Source organism: Gossypium raimondii, chromosome 12 (assembly GCF_025698545.1).
Source record: "Gossypium raimondii isolate GPD5lz chromosome 12, ASM2569854v1, whole genome shotgun sequence".
NCBI lineage: Eukaryota > Viridiplantae > Streptophyta > Magnoliopsida > Malvales > Malvaceae > Gossypium > Gossypium raimondii.
The window spans coordinates 53,935,749-53,950,913 of NC_068576.1; the positions used below are offsets into that span (position 1 = coordinate 53,935,749).

General features: G+C 32.8%; 2 protein-coding genes and 1 pseudogene across 2 annotated transcripts; 2 read left to right on the forward strand and 1 right to left on the reverse strand.

Moving 5' to 3' along the window:
- Positions 1 to 508: 508 nt before the first annotated feature.
- Positions 509 to 1,279, reverse strand: LOC105765250 (UDP-glucose 6-dehydrogenase 2). The gene is given in 4 exon segments (XM_012584252.2): positions 509 to 893; positions 896 to 1,024; positions 1,027 to 1,110; positions 1,113 to 1,279. Coding segments are annotated over 4 exon segments (480 nt in total). The 5' UTR covers positions 1,258 to 1,279; the 3' UTR covers positions 509 to 771.
- Positions 1,280 to 4,375: 3,096 nt separating this feature from the next.
- LOC105765251 (uncharacterized) lies at positions 4,376 to 6,071 on the forward strand (annotated as a pseudogene).
- Positions 6,072 to 8,133: 2,062 nt separating this feature from the next.
- On the forward strand, positions 8,134 to 14,585 carry LOC105765252 (protein NPG1). Its single transcript, XM_052625545.1, has 7 exons — positions 8,134 to 8,572; positions 8,655 to 8,768; positions 8,861 to 8,939; positions 9,068 to 10,278; positions 11,859 to 12,006; positions 13,802 to 14,139; positions 14,242 to 14,585. The coding sequence occupies exons 1-6, from the start codon at positions 8,405 to 8,407 to the stop codon at positions 14,119 to 14,121; spliced, it is 2,040 nt and encodes a 679-aa protein (XP_052481505.1). The 5' UTR covers positions 8,134 to 8,404; the 3' UTR covers positions 14,122 to 14,139; positions 14,242 to 14,585.
- The last annotated feature ends 580 nt before the right edge of the window (positions 14,586 to 15,165 follow it).

Here is a 15,165-nt window from a genome sequence, read left to right on the forward strand (position 1 = left end):
CCGTCCAATTCCGTAGTCCAATCAAATTATAAGAGTCATATTCAAAGTACCCAAATTGGCACGCCGATTTATTTTTTGAAAAAAATGTCTTTCTTGTAATCACTTTTACTCACGTTCTAGTGTTATGCCACATGAAGCTTAGTTGTTAGATTCAATCATGTGCAACTAATAATAAGAAGTCCAGAGTTTATAGATAAAAATAAAAGTAAACAACAAAAATATATTCTTATATCTTTATTTAAGTTTACGTTTTAGTAATCTATATTTCAATTTTTACAATTAGGTCACGAATGTTATTGATTAATAACAATTTGATTACTGAATCGTTAGGTTAAATATTTATATGGATTTTTAATATTAATATTATTAATAACTTAAATTTTAAGATAAACTAATTTTTAATTGGCATTTTCAGTTTTTAAATATACTTTTTCCACCACGAAACACAAGAGTTTTAGTGAAGCTATTTTGTCCCACTCATTTGTGTGAAAGCAAAATTCAGCAGCCAGAAGTAAAATTATTTCAATAAAGAGACAAATTGAATATGAAATTAGATGAAATCCAAAAATAATATCAAGTTTTCTAACAAACAACAGAGTAGATGGTAAATATTATTGAATACAATGTGTGGCACAACGAAGAGCCGTTTACTGCCTTCAAATGCTTGGCTACCATGGGGAAGGGAACGCAAGGAAACAATAAAACCTGTCAAAAAGATAGGTAGTAAAGAATCAAACCGACATTGACGTGCATCGATAACCTCTGCATGCATCATTTATGCCATCGCAGCATGTCCTTGAGCCATGCATCAAGTGGCTTGCCAATTGAGTACACTATGAAACCAATCTCCTCACCGGTCCACGTTCACAATGTTCGGCCATCAAAGACAAAAGTGGCTTTTGCATGTTGTCGTATATCCTCTTGAAGTCAAGATTCTTGAATTCATCCCACTCGATTAGAATACATATTCCATGAGCATCCTTTGTAGCTTCATAAGCATCCCACACACAAGTGACTTGCTTCACGTTGTGGGACTCATGGGTCGCAAGTGAAGGGATGATCCCATCAAATTTTTTCATGGTAAGGTCCTTTGGATCTGGTCCACAATGACTGTGGATCGAATATGCTCAACCGAGCTTTATCTCCCAATAGCCCCTTGCATACATCAATGGCTGGGGTCTCCCTAGTATCACCAGTATCCTTCTTGAAAGCAAACCCTAAAATAGCAATCTTCTTGTTTGAAACAGTGTTAAACATCGATGACACAACGCGGTTAGCGAAACGGTTTGGTGTGTTCTTAGCTGATTATTGAATGTATTTTCGTGTGAATTGTTGTGTTGAAGTTCCAGATTCGATAGGACCTTCTACAAGTAGACATAAAGGTAAGGAAAAGCTAGTTTGAGCTTTCGGCTTTTCGACGAAAGCATAATTGGTGAGTATTTGAAATAATTACTTGCATACAATATTCAATGCATTATTTGAGAATTTAGTTGTAGCCTAAACCCCTACTCTAAATTCCGAGTGTAAGCTTCCTCATACCTATGTTATCTTGTGAACAAAGTGCTTACGTGTTTCTGAAAATGTGAATTGAAATGAAATGCTATAACATATGATATGTGGTTATGATAACTGTTGTGAAAGTGCAAATATGTACATGTTATGTATATGTTAAATTTTAGTGACAGTGTTTCACTAAAGATGCAAATATGTAATGATTGTGCACGGATAATCGGTAAGTGATATGTGTTTGACTTCAGATATTTTGGCCTTGTGATCTTGAAATCGTTGGATATAGTTGGCATGCCATAGAATTGTGAGTACTCACTTATATGTATAGTGATTTTGGGCGTTAAGGCCCTGGGACATGTTAGAGGGATAAGGGAATATGAGCTAAGCTCCATTCAACGGGACATGTAAGGGGAAATAAGGAGAGTATTAACTTTACGCTTCACTTTTGGGACATGTTTGACTCTATGAGTCTATATTTGGTGTGTTGAAGATCCGCGTATCCGATGAGTGATGGTAGAACTCACTTTTATGTTTTATAGCTCAAGTGCCAAATTATATGGTAGAACTCACTTTTATGTTTTATAGCTCAAGTGCCAAATTATCTTAAAATGTATATATGTGTAACGTGATGTATGCCTAAATGAGTACGTGACCATTATGCAATTTATCTATAAAAATGTTTTGAATATTGTGATATATACTTAAATGTTAGGTGATTATATGTGTAACTGGATATATGCTTAAAAGTGAATATGTTTACCATGTAAAATAACTAATAATAATGCACGAGTAAGTATATTATAACACTAAAGTTGGAACTGTTAAAGCTATGCTATATGGTTGTTTCGTTAATGCTTGATGAACTATTTGCATGATAGTTGTTCTAGGCATTCACTGAGCTTGTTAAGCTCACCCACTCCCTTCTTTAACCATTGAAGATAAGTAGTGTCGGTGTAAGCAGTGTGGCCTTCAAATGAGTGGTCCAAGCCTATTATTTAGGTTCTATTAGTAGGTGTTCTATGCTTATTTATGTTTGAGGAATAAAGGCAATGTGATAGGCCAATGTGGTAGACTCGTTATAGCCTTATTGATTTTTAGACATTTTGCTGGTTATTGGTTCGGTTTATCAGGATTACATGTTATTATGCTTGAGTTCATGAACATGAGATGGATTGATGTTACTTGCTCGGACACTATTTTGCAATATTTAACTGTTAATTAGGCCGTTGAATGATTATTTGTTGAAATAATTTATGCATGAGATTTAGGAACTAAACTGGAAAGGATTAATTGCTTATGTATGCTACATTTTTGAGGTCTAGAGTAGAGATATCGATAATCAGGTTTTAAAATTGATACATCTGTGTTTTGAAACGTGCAGAAAGTTAGAATAGAGATTTGGTATCGATACCTTTGCTCGAGTACTGATACTTAGGGTAAATTTATCGATACTTCATGACATGTACCGATAATTTCTGAGACTTTAGGATTTAGTCGAGAAACTGAATACAAGTTTGGTATCGTTTTTCCAGGTGGTATCGATACCACTTAAAGGAAACATCGATACCTTAGTGTCAATACCGATACCTACGGACCTGGTTTGAGAATTTTGCTGAATGAACCTTATGCATGTTTTAATATGTTTATAAGACTATTTAATGTAAGTTAGCTCGTGATAATGATAACTAGCTAGTATGATTGACTTAAGATTGATGAGAATAGCAAACTGACTTGTTGGATATGACATGAGACGATGGTGCGGCATCCTGATATTCAGGCTTAGCGTCCAGGTCAGGTATAGGGTGCTACATTTGGTGCTATCAAAGCTCTAGGTTCAAATAATGCTTAGACCTAGGTGATTGTTGTGTGTTTAGAGTTTCGAAACTAATGAGTCTAAATTTCCCTGTTTTCTTGGAATTGTTGATATAACTCTATTTGAACTGCATTTGATTGTTTGCAATGTTTTCATTGAATTGTATGTGGGGTAGGAATGGGAACACATTTTCTTTAATCTTAAAGTTTACTTGCAGGAACGAGAGTTGAATCATCTTCTTGCCACTCAGATAATTTGTTTATTTGTTTGTGTGTATGTTAGATTATTAGATATGCCTCTTAGAGGTGTGAACGTGAGAGCTAGTGCTCAAGATTTGTTTATTTGTGTATGGTTTATGCTATTAGGGAACCTCAGGATCAAGATTCGAATGTTGATATTGCGGGTATTTTTATCTTATGATCAATTTATTTATTCTTGTTAGTAGACTTAGGCACTATGCCTTCGTAAATTTTGGGTAACATAACTATTAAGTAGAGAATTCTGTTAAGGACTATTGATTAAAGAAAAAAATGATTATGAGATTTATAGATGAGAGTGTCATAGTGAATAGAGGGAATCGTTGGCACAATTATCGTAGAATAGTTCGTGGTAATGAATAGAATCATTATGGAAAGTAGTAGGAAGTTAGAGAGAATAAGAATTAGAATGCGCAGCGAAAATGTGATGGTTAATAATAGGATCAACATAGTGTTGACTATTTGATTTGCTTTTCAGGTTCATTGAGAAATTGCAACAAGATATATATTTTAAAGCATTTGGGTATTTGTACAGCAAAAAAGGAAGTGTAGCTTATCATATGTTTTCAATCCTCAATATTTTGATTTTGTTTCTTTTTCTTTTATGCTAGTTATTATTATGTTTTTAGTATATTTGATATATTATAATTTTAAATTCTTATGTAGCATTGAGGTTTTAAAATAGCAATGAATGCAATTCCAATAAAAAAGCTTATTATTGTCTTAATCTAATGTAGTGTTATCTTTTGCTATGTTACTTCTCATTTAAAGGATAACAATATTTCAAGCCAATAAAATGCTACGACCTTATGCTATTAAAGGGAAGAAACAGAAGAATAGAGGCGAGAAGTATGAAAAAGAAGAACAAGTAAAATAAGGAAAAGAGAAAGAACCGGCAAAGCGAGTTGCTATTGAAAAGCCAACAGAGGAAGTCGAAGTTAAAGAAGAAGAGAAATGAGGTGAAACTGGAAAAAATGAACTTGTGGGAATCCAAATTTCTCCCAGTGAGAATAACAAAAATAGGGTCATTTTTGTTCTTGAAAAGGCTCTATTAGAAGTTGCTAAAGTTGGAAAGGTATATGGAACTTAGACTTCGTATTGTGCTTAATGCTTCTGTTATCGTTTACGAGTATGAGCTTTTGTAGTTTTTAATTGATAATTTTCATTAAAGAAGTTTGATTTTCAAATTAATTTATCTTGTTGGTTGTGAATTGTTACTGAGTTTCCAACTCTTGAACTCGGATGATCATGCCAATTTCTTGCAGAAGAATAACAACAATCCTGCTGATTACAGACCTGACATAACACATCAGGTTATTGTTCTCCTCTTTTTTTTGTTATTTATTGCTATCTTTATATTTTTTTTTGTTAAAGCTATGATGAACTAACTGCTATTTTTGTCATTTCCCTATAGGCTCTACTGTCAATTCTAGACAGTCCGATCAATAAGGCTGGAAGATTGTAAGTTGTATATGTTAGAACTGAGAAAGGTGTACTTTTTGAAGTTAAACCTCATGTTAGAATTCCAAGGACATATAAGCGATTCTCTGGTATCATATGTAACTTATCATTGCTGAGATTATATTTCCTCTGCTGCATTTTGAAACTCTTACCAGGTTATTTCTTATTGACCTACTCTACAATAATGCAGTGCAATTAATACAAAAACTAAATATAACTGCTGTTGGTAAGTGTGAAAATGTTTTACGAGTGATAAAGAATCCCGTAACCAATTACTTTCCTGTCAACTCTCGCAAAATAGGTGGGTTTGACTTTGATTGTTGTTTCTCGTGTTGTCTGTAAAAGCCCGTTGTTTTCGGAACTCAAGTTCTTTTTCTTGCACATCAAGTTTCTCATATAGCTCAGACAAATTAGTTAAAATGAGGAAATACGTAGATGTTGTTGGTGATGATGTGAATCTTATTTTTGTGGTAAGTCTTGTGTGACATACAATCCTTCTCTCTTTATTTATAGTCGCTTCCTTATCCTATCGCTGTGCATGTTTTTTCAGGTGGGTGCGATGGTTCATGGGAAAATAGAGTTAGATTATATAGATGATTTTATAGCAAGTGAGCTCCACATTCTTATTTGTATGTTTGTTACATTGTGTTGCGAAAATTTCAAGGATCTTGATTCGTAACCCTCGAATCCCATAATAACGATTGAATCGAGCAAGCTAAGGCAATAGGATTGACGAAAGCTAAATTACCATGCTTATATTGGATATAGATATAAGTGTATGATTCTCCAATAATATGCATTTGCTGGAACCATACTCATAGTTGACGATTATCCAAATCTAAGATTTATTACGCTATCTAAGACTTACATTTTACAAGCATGAAATTTGTTTTTTATCATGCTTAAGGGGACAAGGCCTACACTTACATGGGTTTTTTTTTCTTATTGCAGTATCCGGTTATCCACTAAGTGCTGCAATGTGCATTGCAAGGATTACTGAAGCTTTGGCAGATAAGTGGAGCATATTGTAACACGTTTATTATATATGTCTCTCTTTGTTTCAATGCCTTCAATTTTGGGATAGATTATTAGTGATGAATTACTTCAATTTATAATGAGGTACATTTATTTTATGCGGTTGTTTTTAGGGAATATGCAATTCTCTTGTCTAGGTAATATATGGAAGTAAGCAACTTGAAAAATATTTTTAAGAGAAAAAGATGTTATTTAATAGAAATGGCAATAGACCAAGACGGGATTACGTGTACGTGTTAGTATGGACAACAATGGTCAACATATTGTTCCGTTAAAAAAGACAAACCAATGAGATTCAATTAAATCATAATAAAAGGGAGTTCTAATTCAATCAATCTCACACAACACTAAAAAAAGCTACAACACTTGTTAAAATACACTAGTATAAATTTTTTTACTTTTTTTATACCCTACAAGCAGTGTCACAAATCGTTTTTTTTTTTTCTAAAAAAACCTCAAAACTAGAACTTTAATTTTAAATAGAATGAAACATAAAAAGGTTTTCTTTTTTTCCGAAAAGAAATTTTCTTAATCTCCTCTAACTTTTTTTAATTTTCTTAAAAATATATTTGAAATAATCAATAAAATAAAATAATTAAAAAAGGTAATTAAAATGATTAATAGATAAATACAAGAAGAGAAGGATAGTACAGTTCTCAATAACTTTCTTTTATTTTATCAGAAAGTTCAGCGGGAAAGTGAGAGATGGGAAGTTGAAATATATATGATTTAATTATAAAGATTTAACTTTCAAAATAAATTCATTAACAAAATTGAGCAGCATAAATTAAAAAATAAAATTTTATATAAAATTAAGTTGTTAAACCATCCCAATAATGTCTGCTAGTTGGATAGATAATATATTTTTAAAACATTAAAATTCTTTAATTTTTTGTTATATATAATTTTAAAAACTATGTTTTCGATTGCATTTTGTGTTTTAAAAAATTACGATTTTCACATATTTCTTTTATTGCTTCAACTTTGTTAATTTAGTTAAATTTATTTCCGAATTTGTAGCAACATTTTATTTGAGGACCAACTCCTATCAAACTTCATTAATGTATCTTTTCTTTCTAATATAAAACTTTCGCTCACTCTTTCTTGGGTGAATATATTTGATAAGTAGGAATAGGATTAAAATAGTTTTTTATAAAATTAATTAAAAGATTAAATCGATGTAGAACGAGTAATTTGATCTAGTCTCTATAATAAAGCAATTTAACATTTACTTTTGTTTATATATATAATAGCATAATAACTTATTTGACCCTCTAATTTTTATAAAATAATCATTTTAGAATGAATGGAAAAATATTAACTTTATTGATGTTGAATTCACATGGTATGCCATGTCAATAATTAATTACTTTTTAATTTAAAAAACATATTTTTGTATTTTTAAATTTTAAAATATTTAATTAATTGATAATATACTACACAAACTCTAGAATTCTCTAGGATTATGTATACTTGTATAGCATATTTAAGAGTAATAAATAAGTACAATAATTTATTTGTTTAGTAATAATTAAGTAAAAATTTCAAAATAAAGTATTTTTAAAATTTAAAAGATTAAAATTTATACATTTTTTCAAAATATTGTAAATTTATTTCCATATATTTTTATTATTTTACATTTACATATAAAGTAAAAGAATAATTTTAACAAATTAAATTTTTCCGAGCATATAAACTAATCCAAATTCATTTCAAATTGTTATGTTACTCAATCTTGTGCTTTTTTAAATTTAATTATATATTTATATTTTATCGATCAATATAACAATTTTAGTGTATATAGCTTCTTAATATTTGTATATTATAATACAAATATGGGTTAATATTTGGTATCACATGTTTTGAAATCAATGTGGTCAGTTTTGCATTGGTTTGTATTGGTTGCTACGTATTATTTTAATAATAAAATTCTACATATCATTTTTACAAATTGAAATAAAATGATTTATTTAATTTAATTAATTAAGTTTTTGAATACATGGATGGTATTTGTAAAGTAAATGGTTTTTTTGGTGCAATTACTAAAAAAAAGAAGGGAAAGAAATCAGGGAGAAGGGGAGTGACTGACTGACAGGCCTTTGCGAGTTAGGACCGCAAACAGATCCGAATCTTTCGTCCTCTCTTCCATTCCTATTTCCTTCATTTGACTTTCTTTCTTCCTTCCTTCCTTCCTTCCTTCCTTTTGCAGATCCTTAACCAAAAAACATGCGGCATTGTCTTCACATTTTTTTCTTCTTCCAACTATTTAATTGAATAATAAAGCTGAGCTGAAACCGATACAATACGAATTCCACAATCTCATACACCAATGGCCGATGATGAAACCCCTAGCCAAACCCAAGAGTCCTCTACGGCAAGAGAGTTTTCTGCCAATGGGACTTCCATGAGTACCTCTGATGTCGAAGCCAAACTCGACAAAGGCAATATTGAAGAAGCTGAATCTTCTTTACGCGAACGCTTGTCCCTTAATTCCGAGGTTTGTTTTTCTTTCTTTTTTTGGGGGGCGGGGGTGATCTGGAATTGGGAGAAATTAGATTTTGATTTGTTTGGTTTTGAAGGAAGCGAGAACTCTTTTGGGAAGGTTAGAGTATCAAAGAGGAAATGTAGAAGCGGCACTTCGGGTACTTGATGGGATTGATCTGCAAGCTGCAATCCAAAAACTGCAACCTTCCGTAATGAGCATCTTAATCCTAATTCTTCTTCTGTTTCTTCTTCTACTTATTCTTCTTCTCATGAAAATAGTTGTGCTAATCTTGATTCCCAGTCCCAACAAGCTGCCAGACTCGTTCTTGAAGGCTTTTACTTAAAGGTCAAGTCCCTTCAAAAGCTCGGAAAATTTGCTGGTATGGGAAAAAGTTTAGCATTTCGCCTTCCTTTTATGTTTAAGTCTTACTTAGAATGGAAATATATTAACCTCTCCTCCTTTTCTATACCTCAAGAAAGTTGAATTTTGTTCCCATTGGTTTTGTAGAGGCTGCTCAGGATTGTGCAAATATTCTTGATGCTGTGGGGAGGATATTTCCTCAAGGAATACCTGATGCCCAAGTTGAGAGTAAATTGCAGGAGATGATCAGTAAAGCGGTTGAGTTACTTCCAGAGCTTTTGAAGCAAGCTGGTAATTATCAAGAAGCAATGGCTGCTTATAGACGTGTACTGCTCAATCCATGGAACTTAGACAATGATTGTTGTGGGCGAATTCAGAAAGCATTTGCAGTTTTTCTCTTGCATAGTGGGTTGGAGGCTGGCCCTCCTAGCTTAGGTGCTCAAGCTGATGGTGCTTATGTACCCAAAAATAATTTGGAAGAGGCTATTCTGCTTTTGTTGGTTCTTATGCGAAAAATTCACCATGGTGATATCCAGTGGGATCCATCTGTTTTGGATCACTTAATGTATGCGCTTTCTTTATGCAGCCAAACTCCCGTTTTATCGAAGCAACTTGAAGAGCTCAAGCCTGGAGTATTTCATCGTACTGAACGTTGGAATCTCTTAGCTCTTTGTTGCAGTGGTGTGGGACAGAACAAAGCTGCCATGAATCTATTAAGAAAGTCTCTGCATATAAATGAAAGACCTAATGATCTCACAGCATTATTGTTGGCTGCGAAGATCTGTAGTGAGGATTCTCAGCTTGCAGCTGAGGGAGTAGGATATGCACAGAGGGCAGTCGATAATGCAAAAGGGGTGGATGAACATCTGAAGGGTGTTGGCCTTCGTATGTTAGGTCTTTGTTTGGGAAAGCAAGCTAAAGTTTCTTCCTCTGACTTTGAAAGGTCCCGTCTTCAGAATGAAGCGCTTAAATGTTTAGATTCAGCACTTTCCTTTGAGCAGGATAATCCTGATATAATCTTTGAGTTGGGAGCTCATTATGCAGAGCTGCGGAATTTGAATGCTGCTTTGCGTTTTGCGAAGAAGTACATTGATATAACCGGTGGTTCTGTAATGAAGGGTTGGAGATTGCTTGCTCTAATTTTGTCGGCTCAACAGCGTTTCACAGAGGCTGAGGTGGTCACTGATGCTGCATTGGATGAGACTGGCAAATGGGAGCAAGGACCACTGCTCAGGCTGAAAGCAAAATTGAAGGTCTCCCAGTCACGACCCATGGAAGCTATTGAAACTTACTGTTACCTCCTTGCTTTGGTTCAGGCCCAAAGAAAATCATCTGGTCCTATGAAAATTGATTCTCAGGTTCAAATCTGAATTTTAATTTCTTAAATGTTGTCAAAGAAAGAAAAAGCTTTTTCTTAATAATGTTTATTTTGAATGTTTTTGTGGTTGCTTTTGCCACATTTACATGTCCCTAATGCAATATGTCTGCACTAGTAGTACCAAGTGGCGTAGGTTGTCAAATTGCATCATTTTCCATAGAAATCAAGCTCAGTAAATCACTCTGTTTCTTGAACTGATGAAGCAAGGTTCTTATTTTAAGAATGTATACACACACATGCGAATTATGACAACAATGTGCTTTAATTGTGTTACCAATTAAAACTATTCTGTTGGTTTTGGGTTTCAAACATCAGATGCTTGCGTCAAGTTGTTAAACTGTAAAGCTCTCCCTTGAAACAAGAGTGAAAATGAGTCCACATAACTGTCTCATGGAAGATGGTTTTTCTAGAGCAGACGCCACAACTTAGTGTCTTTTTTAGACTTGTCTGGCCATTGTGCGTGATATATGAGGGATGATGACATGGTTTGATAGAGGACAGAAATATGCTTGTTGAGGGATTAATTTATCTAGGACTTTCTTTTATGCTTTACAAACTTGATTATAATTTTTCAGAAATGTAGGCTAGTTTTAATTTATTTAATTTCCAAGTATTAGGTTTTTAGTGTTATATTTGGTATTTGCAGGTCTAGCTAGCTTATAAATGCGTATGTTATTTTAGTTTTGATTAGGTTCTGGGTGATGAACATTTCTTTTTTTGGATTGAAGGATGATGAACATGTGAGATATTGATTATTGAGATTTTCTTCTCTATTGATTCATTATGGTATTCTCCCATGATTCTTTGTGTTTTTCTTTCTCTTCTATTGGTTCCTTCTGGTTTCTTCCCTGATTCTCTGTGGTTTTTCTTTCCTATGTCCGTTTCTTCCCTAATGTTCTATGTTACTTCCAAATTTTTTGTCTGTTTTCTTATTTTCCATCTAATTTTCTATTTTCTATCTCAGTCCCCTACTTGTTCTACGTCAAGGTTATACAATTATAAAATTGCAATTAGCAAAAAAAAAAAAAAAAAAAAAAAGAAGAAGAAGAAGAAGAAGAAAGAAAGAAAGAAAATTGCAATGCAATGTACGTATGGCAAGCCTAGAAATGTGGATGATTTACTGTCAATTGATATGTGAGACAAAGTCCTATTCTAAGAAGTAAGTTCTGACTTAATTCAGGATCCTTACCAAAAGAGGGAGGGAACAGCCATAGAGGCATTACAAGGAACAACCAGAAAAGCCCTTACTTTTACTGATCTTATGTATGGATCCAAACCGAGGGCAATTGAATAACAGGGTCTATTTGATCAACCCTATATATTGGAAAAAAAGGCTTAGTTTGTCACTGTTTTTTTTAGTCAAAAGGCTCTATGTTGGAATTTGATGACATTACTCTTTCCAATATTTTCTATTACCTTGCTATTATTGTTAGATTTCTTATTTTCTCTTTTCTCCTTCAGGACTTAAAGTTTGGGTTAGGCCTATCCTCTGAGTGTTATAAAAGTTTTATACTTCGGTTGTTATTGCTTCCAAATTAATTCTCTTTTTTTACCTGATAGGTTGAGGATGATAAGGTAAAAGAATTTGAAGTTTGGTATGGCCTTGCATCTCTGTACTCTAGTCTTTCACACTGGAAGGATGTAGAAGTATGTGTGAAAAAAGCCAGGGCGATGAAACAGTATTCTGCGGAACTGGTGCATACAGAAGGCAAGATTTAAAACCTTATTTTACCAAATGAACCATCTTTTTCACCTCTACTTTCAACTTGTTAAGCTTATAGTTACTCCTTAATTTGCTAATCTATTTATGAAATCAGCTCTATACATTCAAGTCAACCTAGCAGTTCTCATGGACTACCTTCTAATAGATTTGGTAGATATCATAGATGCTTTGGCAATGATGTATGAGGCTGAAATGTTAGAACACTTGATATAGGTAACTTAAATAACTACAGCTGCATCCAGGACATTTCTTGGACATGTTCACCGAACATTTAAAATCTGTTGTGTCTTCTACTGGGTAGAAAACTTATCCTCTTGACAAGATGATTGTCAGGAAAAAAGGGGAAAAAGGATCTAGGTTAAGTAATGTTGGTCTTCTTTAGAACTTAGGTAAGTTAAAATAACCATATGAAATCCTTAGCACGTGATCAAAAGGGGCTTCTATCTTTTGCTGTCCAAACATTAGAAATCAGATAGTTTAAGCTGCAATTCTTTTTTCTATATGCTATTGGTATCCTCAGAAGTTACTGCAAGCAAATAATAAAAATATAAAATTCATATTTATGATTTAAAATGAGAAAATGACAAAAGGAAATTCAAACATAATGGCTCTACTTAGAATAAAATCATATGAAACTGAATCATGCGTTTCTATATTCATGAAAATGATGTTCTTAATTCTTCAGAAGTATTACTTTGTTTTTGTATCCAAAATGCAAGATTTGCTTCTTCTTCTTCTTTGTTTTTTTGCTTTAAATGCAATAAGGCAAAAAGTATAATGCAAAATTAACAACTCAAAAGAGCTTCAGAAATTACATATTTTCTAGAATGGTGGGAGGTTAATGTTGAGACTTACTTTGGGTTTCTATTCTTGGTGAGCTTTTATTTTAGGTCAAAGAACTGTTTACAATAAATTTGTCCTATTTTGTTGTAAGGTTTTCTTAACTATTTATCTCAAATTATTTACATCATCATGATTAAATTTTGTTTATGTGGTTAATTCTAGCTTAGCTTAAGAAATATCATGGGGTTGGAGTGATGCACTGCTATGTAGTTTTGATCATATAATGACTAGAGGAGGGTTAACAGTTACCTCATCAACAAAATGGAACTCTTTGTGTACTTATTTTTGCTCTATTTATCTTTGAGATTGTAATTGATGTGGCTAATATAAACAAAACTTTTCTTGGCTAAACCAAGACCTGATTTGGTTAGTTTGGCTTGCAACTTTGGTGCAATCAAGGTTTACAGTCCTTAATGTTCAAAAGGCTAACAAAAGAATTTAAGAAAGAGATACATAATGTGTAGTTTGCTTTTGCATTATGTCATTATGTTTGGGTATTTACTTGTTTTATGTTCTTTGATTTGATCAACAGCATTATATTATTTCATAGAATTAAGTATATGACTAGATCAGATTAAGTGTCATTGCTTGTGGTTCTTACCATCATTGTGTAGGAAGTCAAGCACGGTGGGCTTCATTTCTAATATAATGAAATGGAGTGGAGATTGTACAATGTTCATTCCCTTCAGTAGGATTTTGTTAATGAACTAGTGTTTTTTTTATATTCAGTGCTGTTTATGATATTAGTGTATGCATGTATATATAAATCTATTTGTAGGAAATAATTTATAAAAAAGTTTATGAATTGGTTTCTTTAATGTTAAAGAAGGGAACAATTATGTTTTTAGAGTTATAATTATGCAGAGAACTAAATGGTAGAAATTCCAGAATCTAGATAATTATAATGGTACTAATAGTTTGTTAACGAACATTCCAGGCTTTATGCATCAAGAACGTGGAGAAATTCAAGAAGCACTGGCTTCATATATCAATGCTAGTTTGCTTGACCCTTTTTATGTTCCGTCCAAGGTACGGATTGGTGCATTGTTGTCCAAGTTGGGATCTAACTCTTTGCCTGTGGCGAGAACCTTACTCTCAGATGCTTTGAGGATTGAACCTACCAACCGTAAGGCTTGGTATCACTTAGGTATGGTACATAAGGATGATGGTCGCCTTGCAGATGCCATAGATTGCCTCCAGGCAGCATCAATGCTCGAAGAGTCAGACCCTGTCGAAAACTTCAGATCTATCCTTTGATCGGCCTCCATATTTCAGGTACTAGAATCTAATATATGCTCATTTTATCTAGTATTTGCTGCAAAATCTGTACATGTGATGCTAACCAATATTAGCTTCCCCTACATATGTCATGGGCAGCCTCGGGGACGGTCCAGCACACAGACCATGATACATACAGGGGTCTCTTTTGTACTCTTTCCTGTTTCTTTACTTAATGTTCTTGGTGCGAAAAAAGAAGAAATCAAATCAAAAGGAAATGGAATTTGAAAGGAAATTACAATCAAACAGAAGGAAAGAAAGTACCAGATCTTGGGGGTTCAAATTATAGTAAATGTGGTAATGGGGGCTCTCAAATGGTCTTTCTAATGGTATTTTGCTTAGCATGCTTAATGATTATATTATATGTATATTTATAAAAAAATCTTTGTTTTCTTTATTCATTCTAGAGGTTCAAGGATAAAGAGGGGAAAGAACTAATTTTTCATTTATCATACTTTTTTTAAAAAATTATGATTGGGTGATGGTGTCTTACTTGTCGGTAGAATTGTATATCTTCTTCTTCTTGAAATAAATAATATATATTTTGGATGAGAATAATTGTATAATTCAAAACTGAGCTATAAAAACCTATGAAAATTATAGTAAGAAGAAAAGGAAAAAGAAAATATAGGACAATGGGAAGATAATACTCTGTTATTGGACTACATAAGTTTGTATATAGATCCTCAACTATCATGTCATAATACGAATATGATAATTAAATCTCCTTTTGGTGTTATGGAATTTATTACGTACATCCACTTTCATTTTGGATTTATAATGCTCCTTGAAAGTTTTATTAGGTAATCAAATCTTGTGAGATAAAAATTATGAAGAAAGTCGCAAGTTTTCTTGTAATTTAATACAACAAAACCATGGTAAAGGAAAAGATGACAATGTCATTTAACATCTTTGAATCAATGTATTTCAATTTTGTTTACTAACTCTCCAAATATTACAGTTGGTAATGCCTTGGTCAAATTATTACTTCGGAAACACATTTTAATCTTGCTATGTTTTGAA

Coding starts and splice junctions, on each gene's coding strand:
- LOC105765252 (XM_052625545.1), top strand. CDS start 8,405: ATGGCCGATGATGAAACCCCTAGCCAAACCCAAGAGTCCTCTACGGCA. Junction 8,573..8,654: donor GCTTGTCCCTTAATTCCGAG/GTTTGTTTTTCT, acceptor TTGGTTTTGAAG/GAAGCGAGAACTCTTTTGGG. Junction 12,007..13,801: donor GGAACTGGTGCATACAGAAG/GCAAGATTTAAA, acceptor CGAACATTCCAG/GCTTTATGCATCAAGAACGT.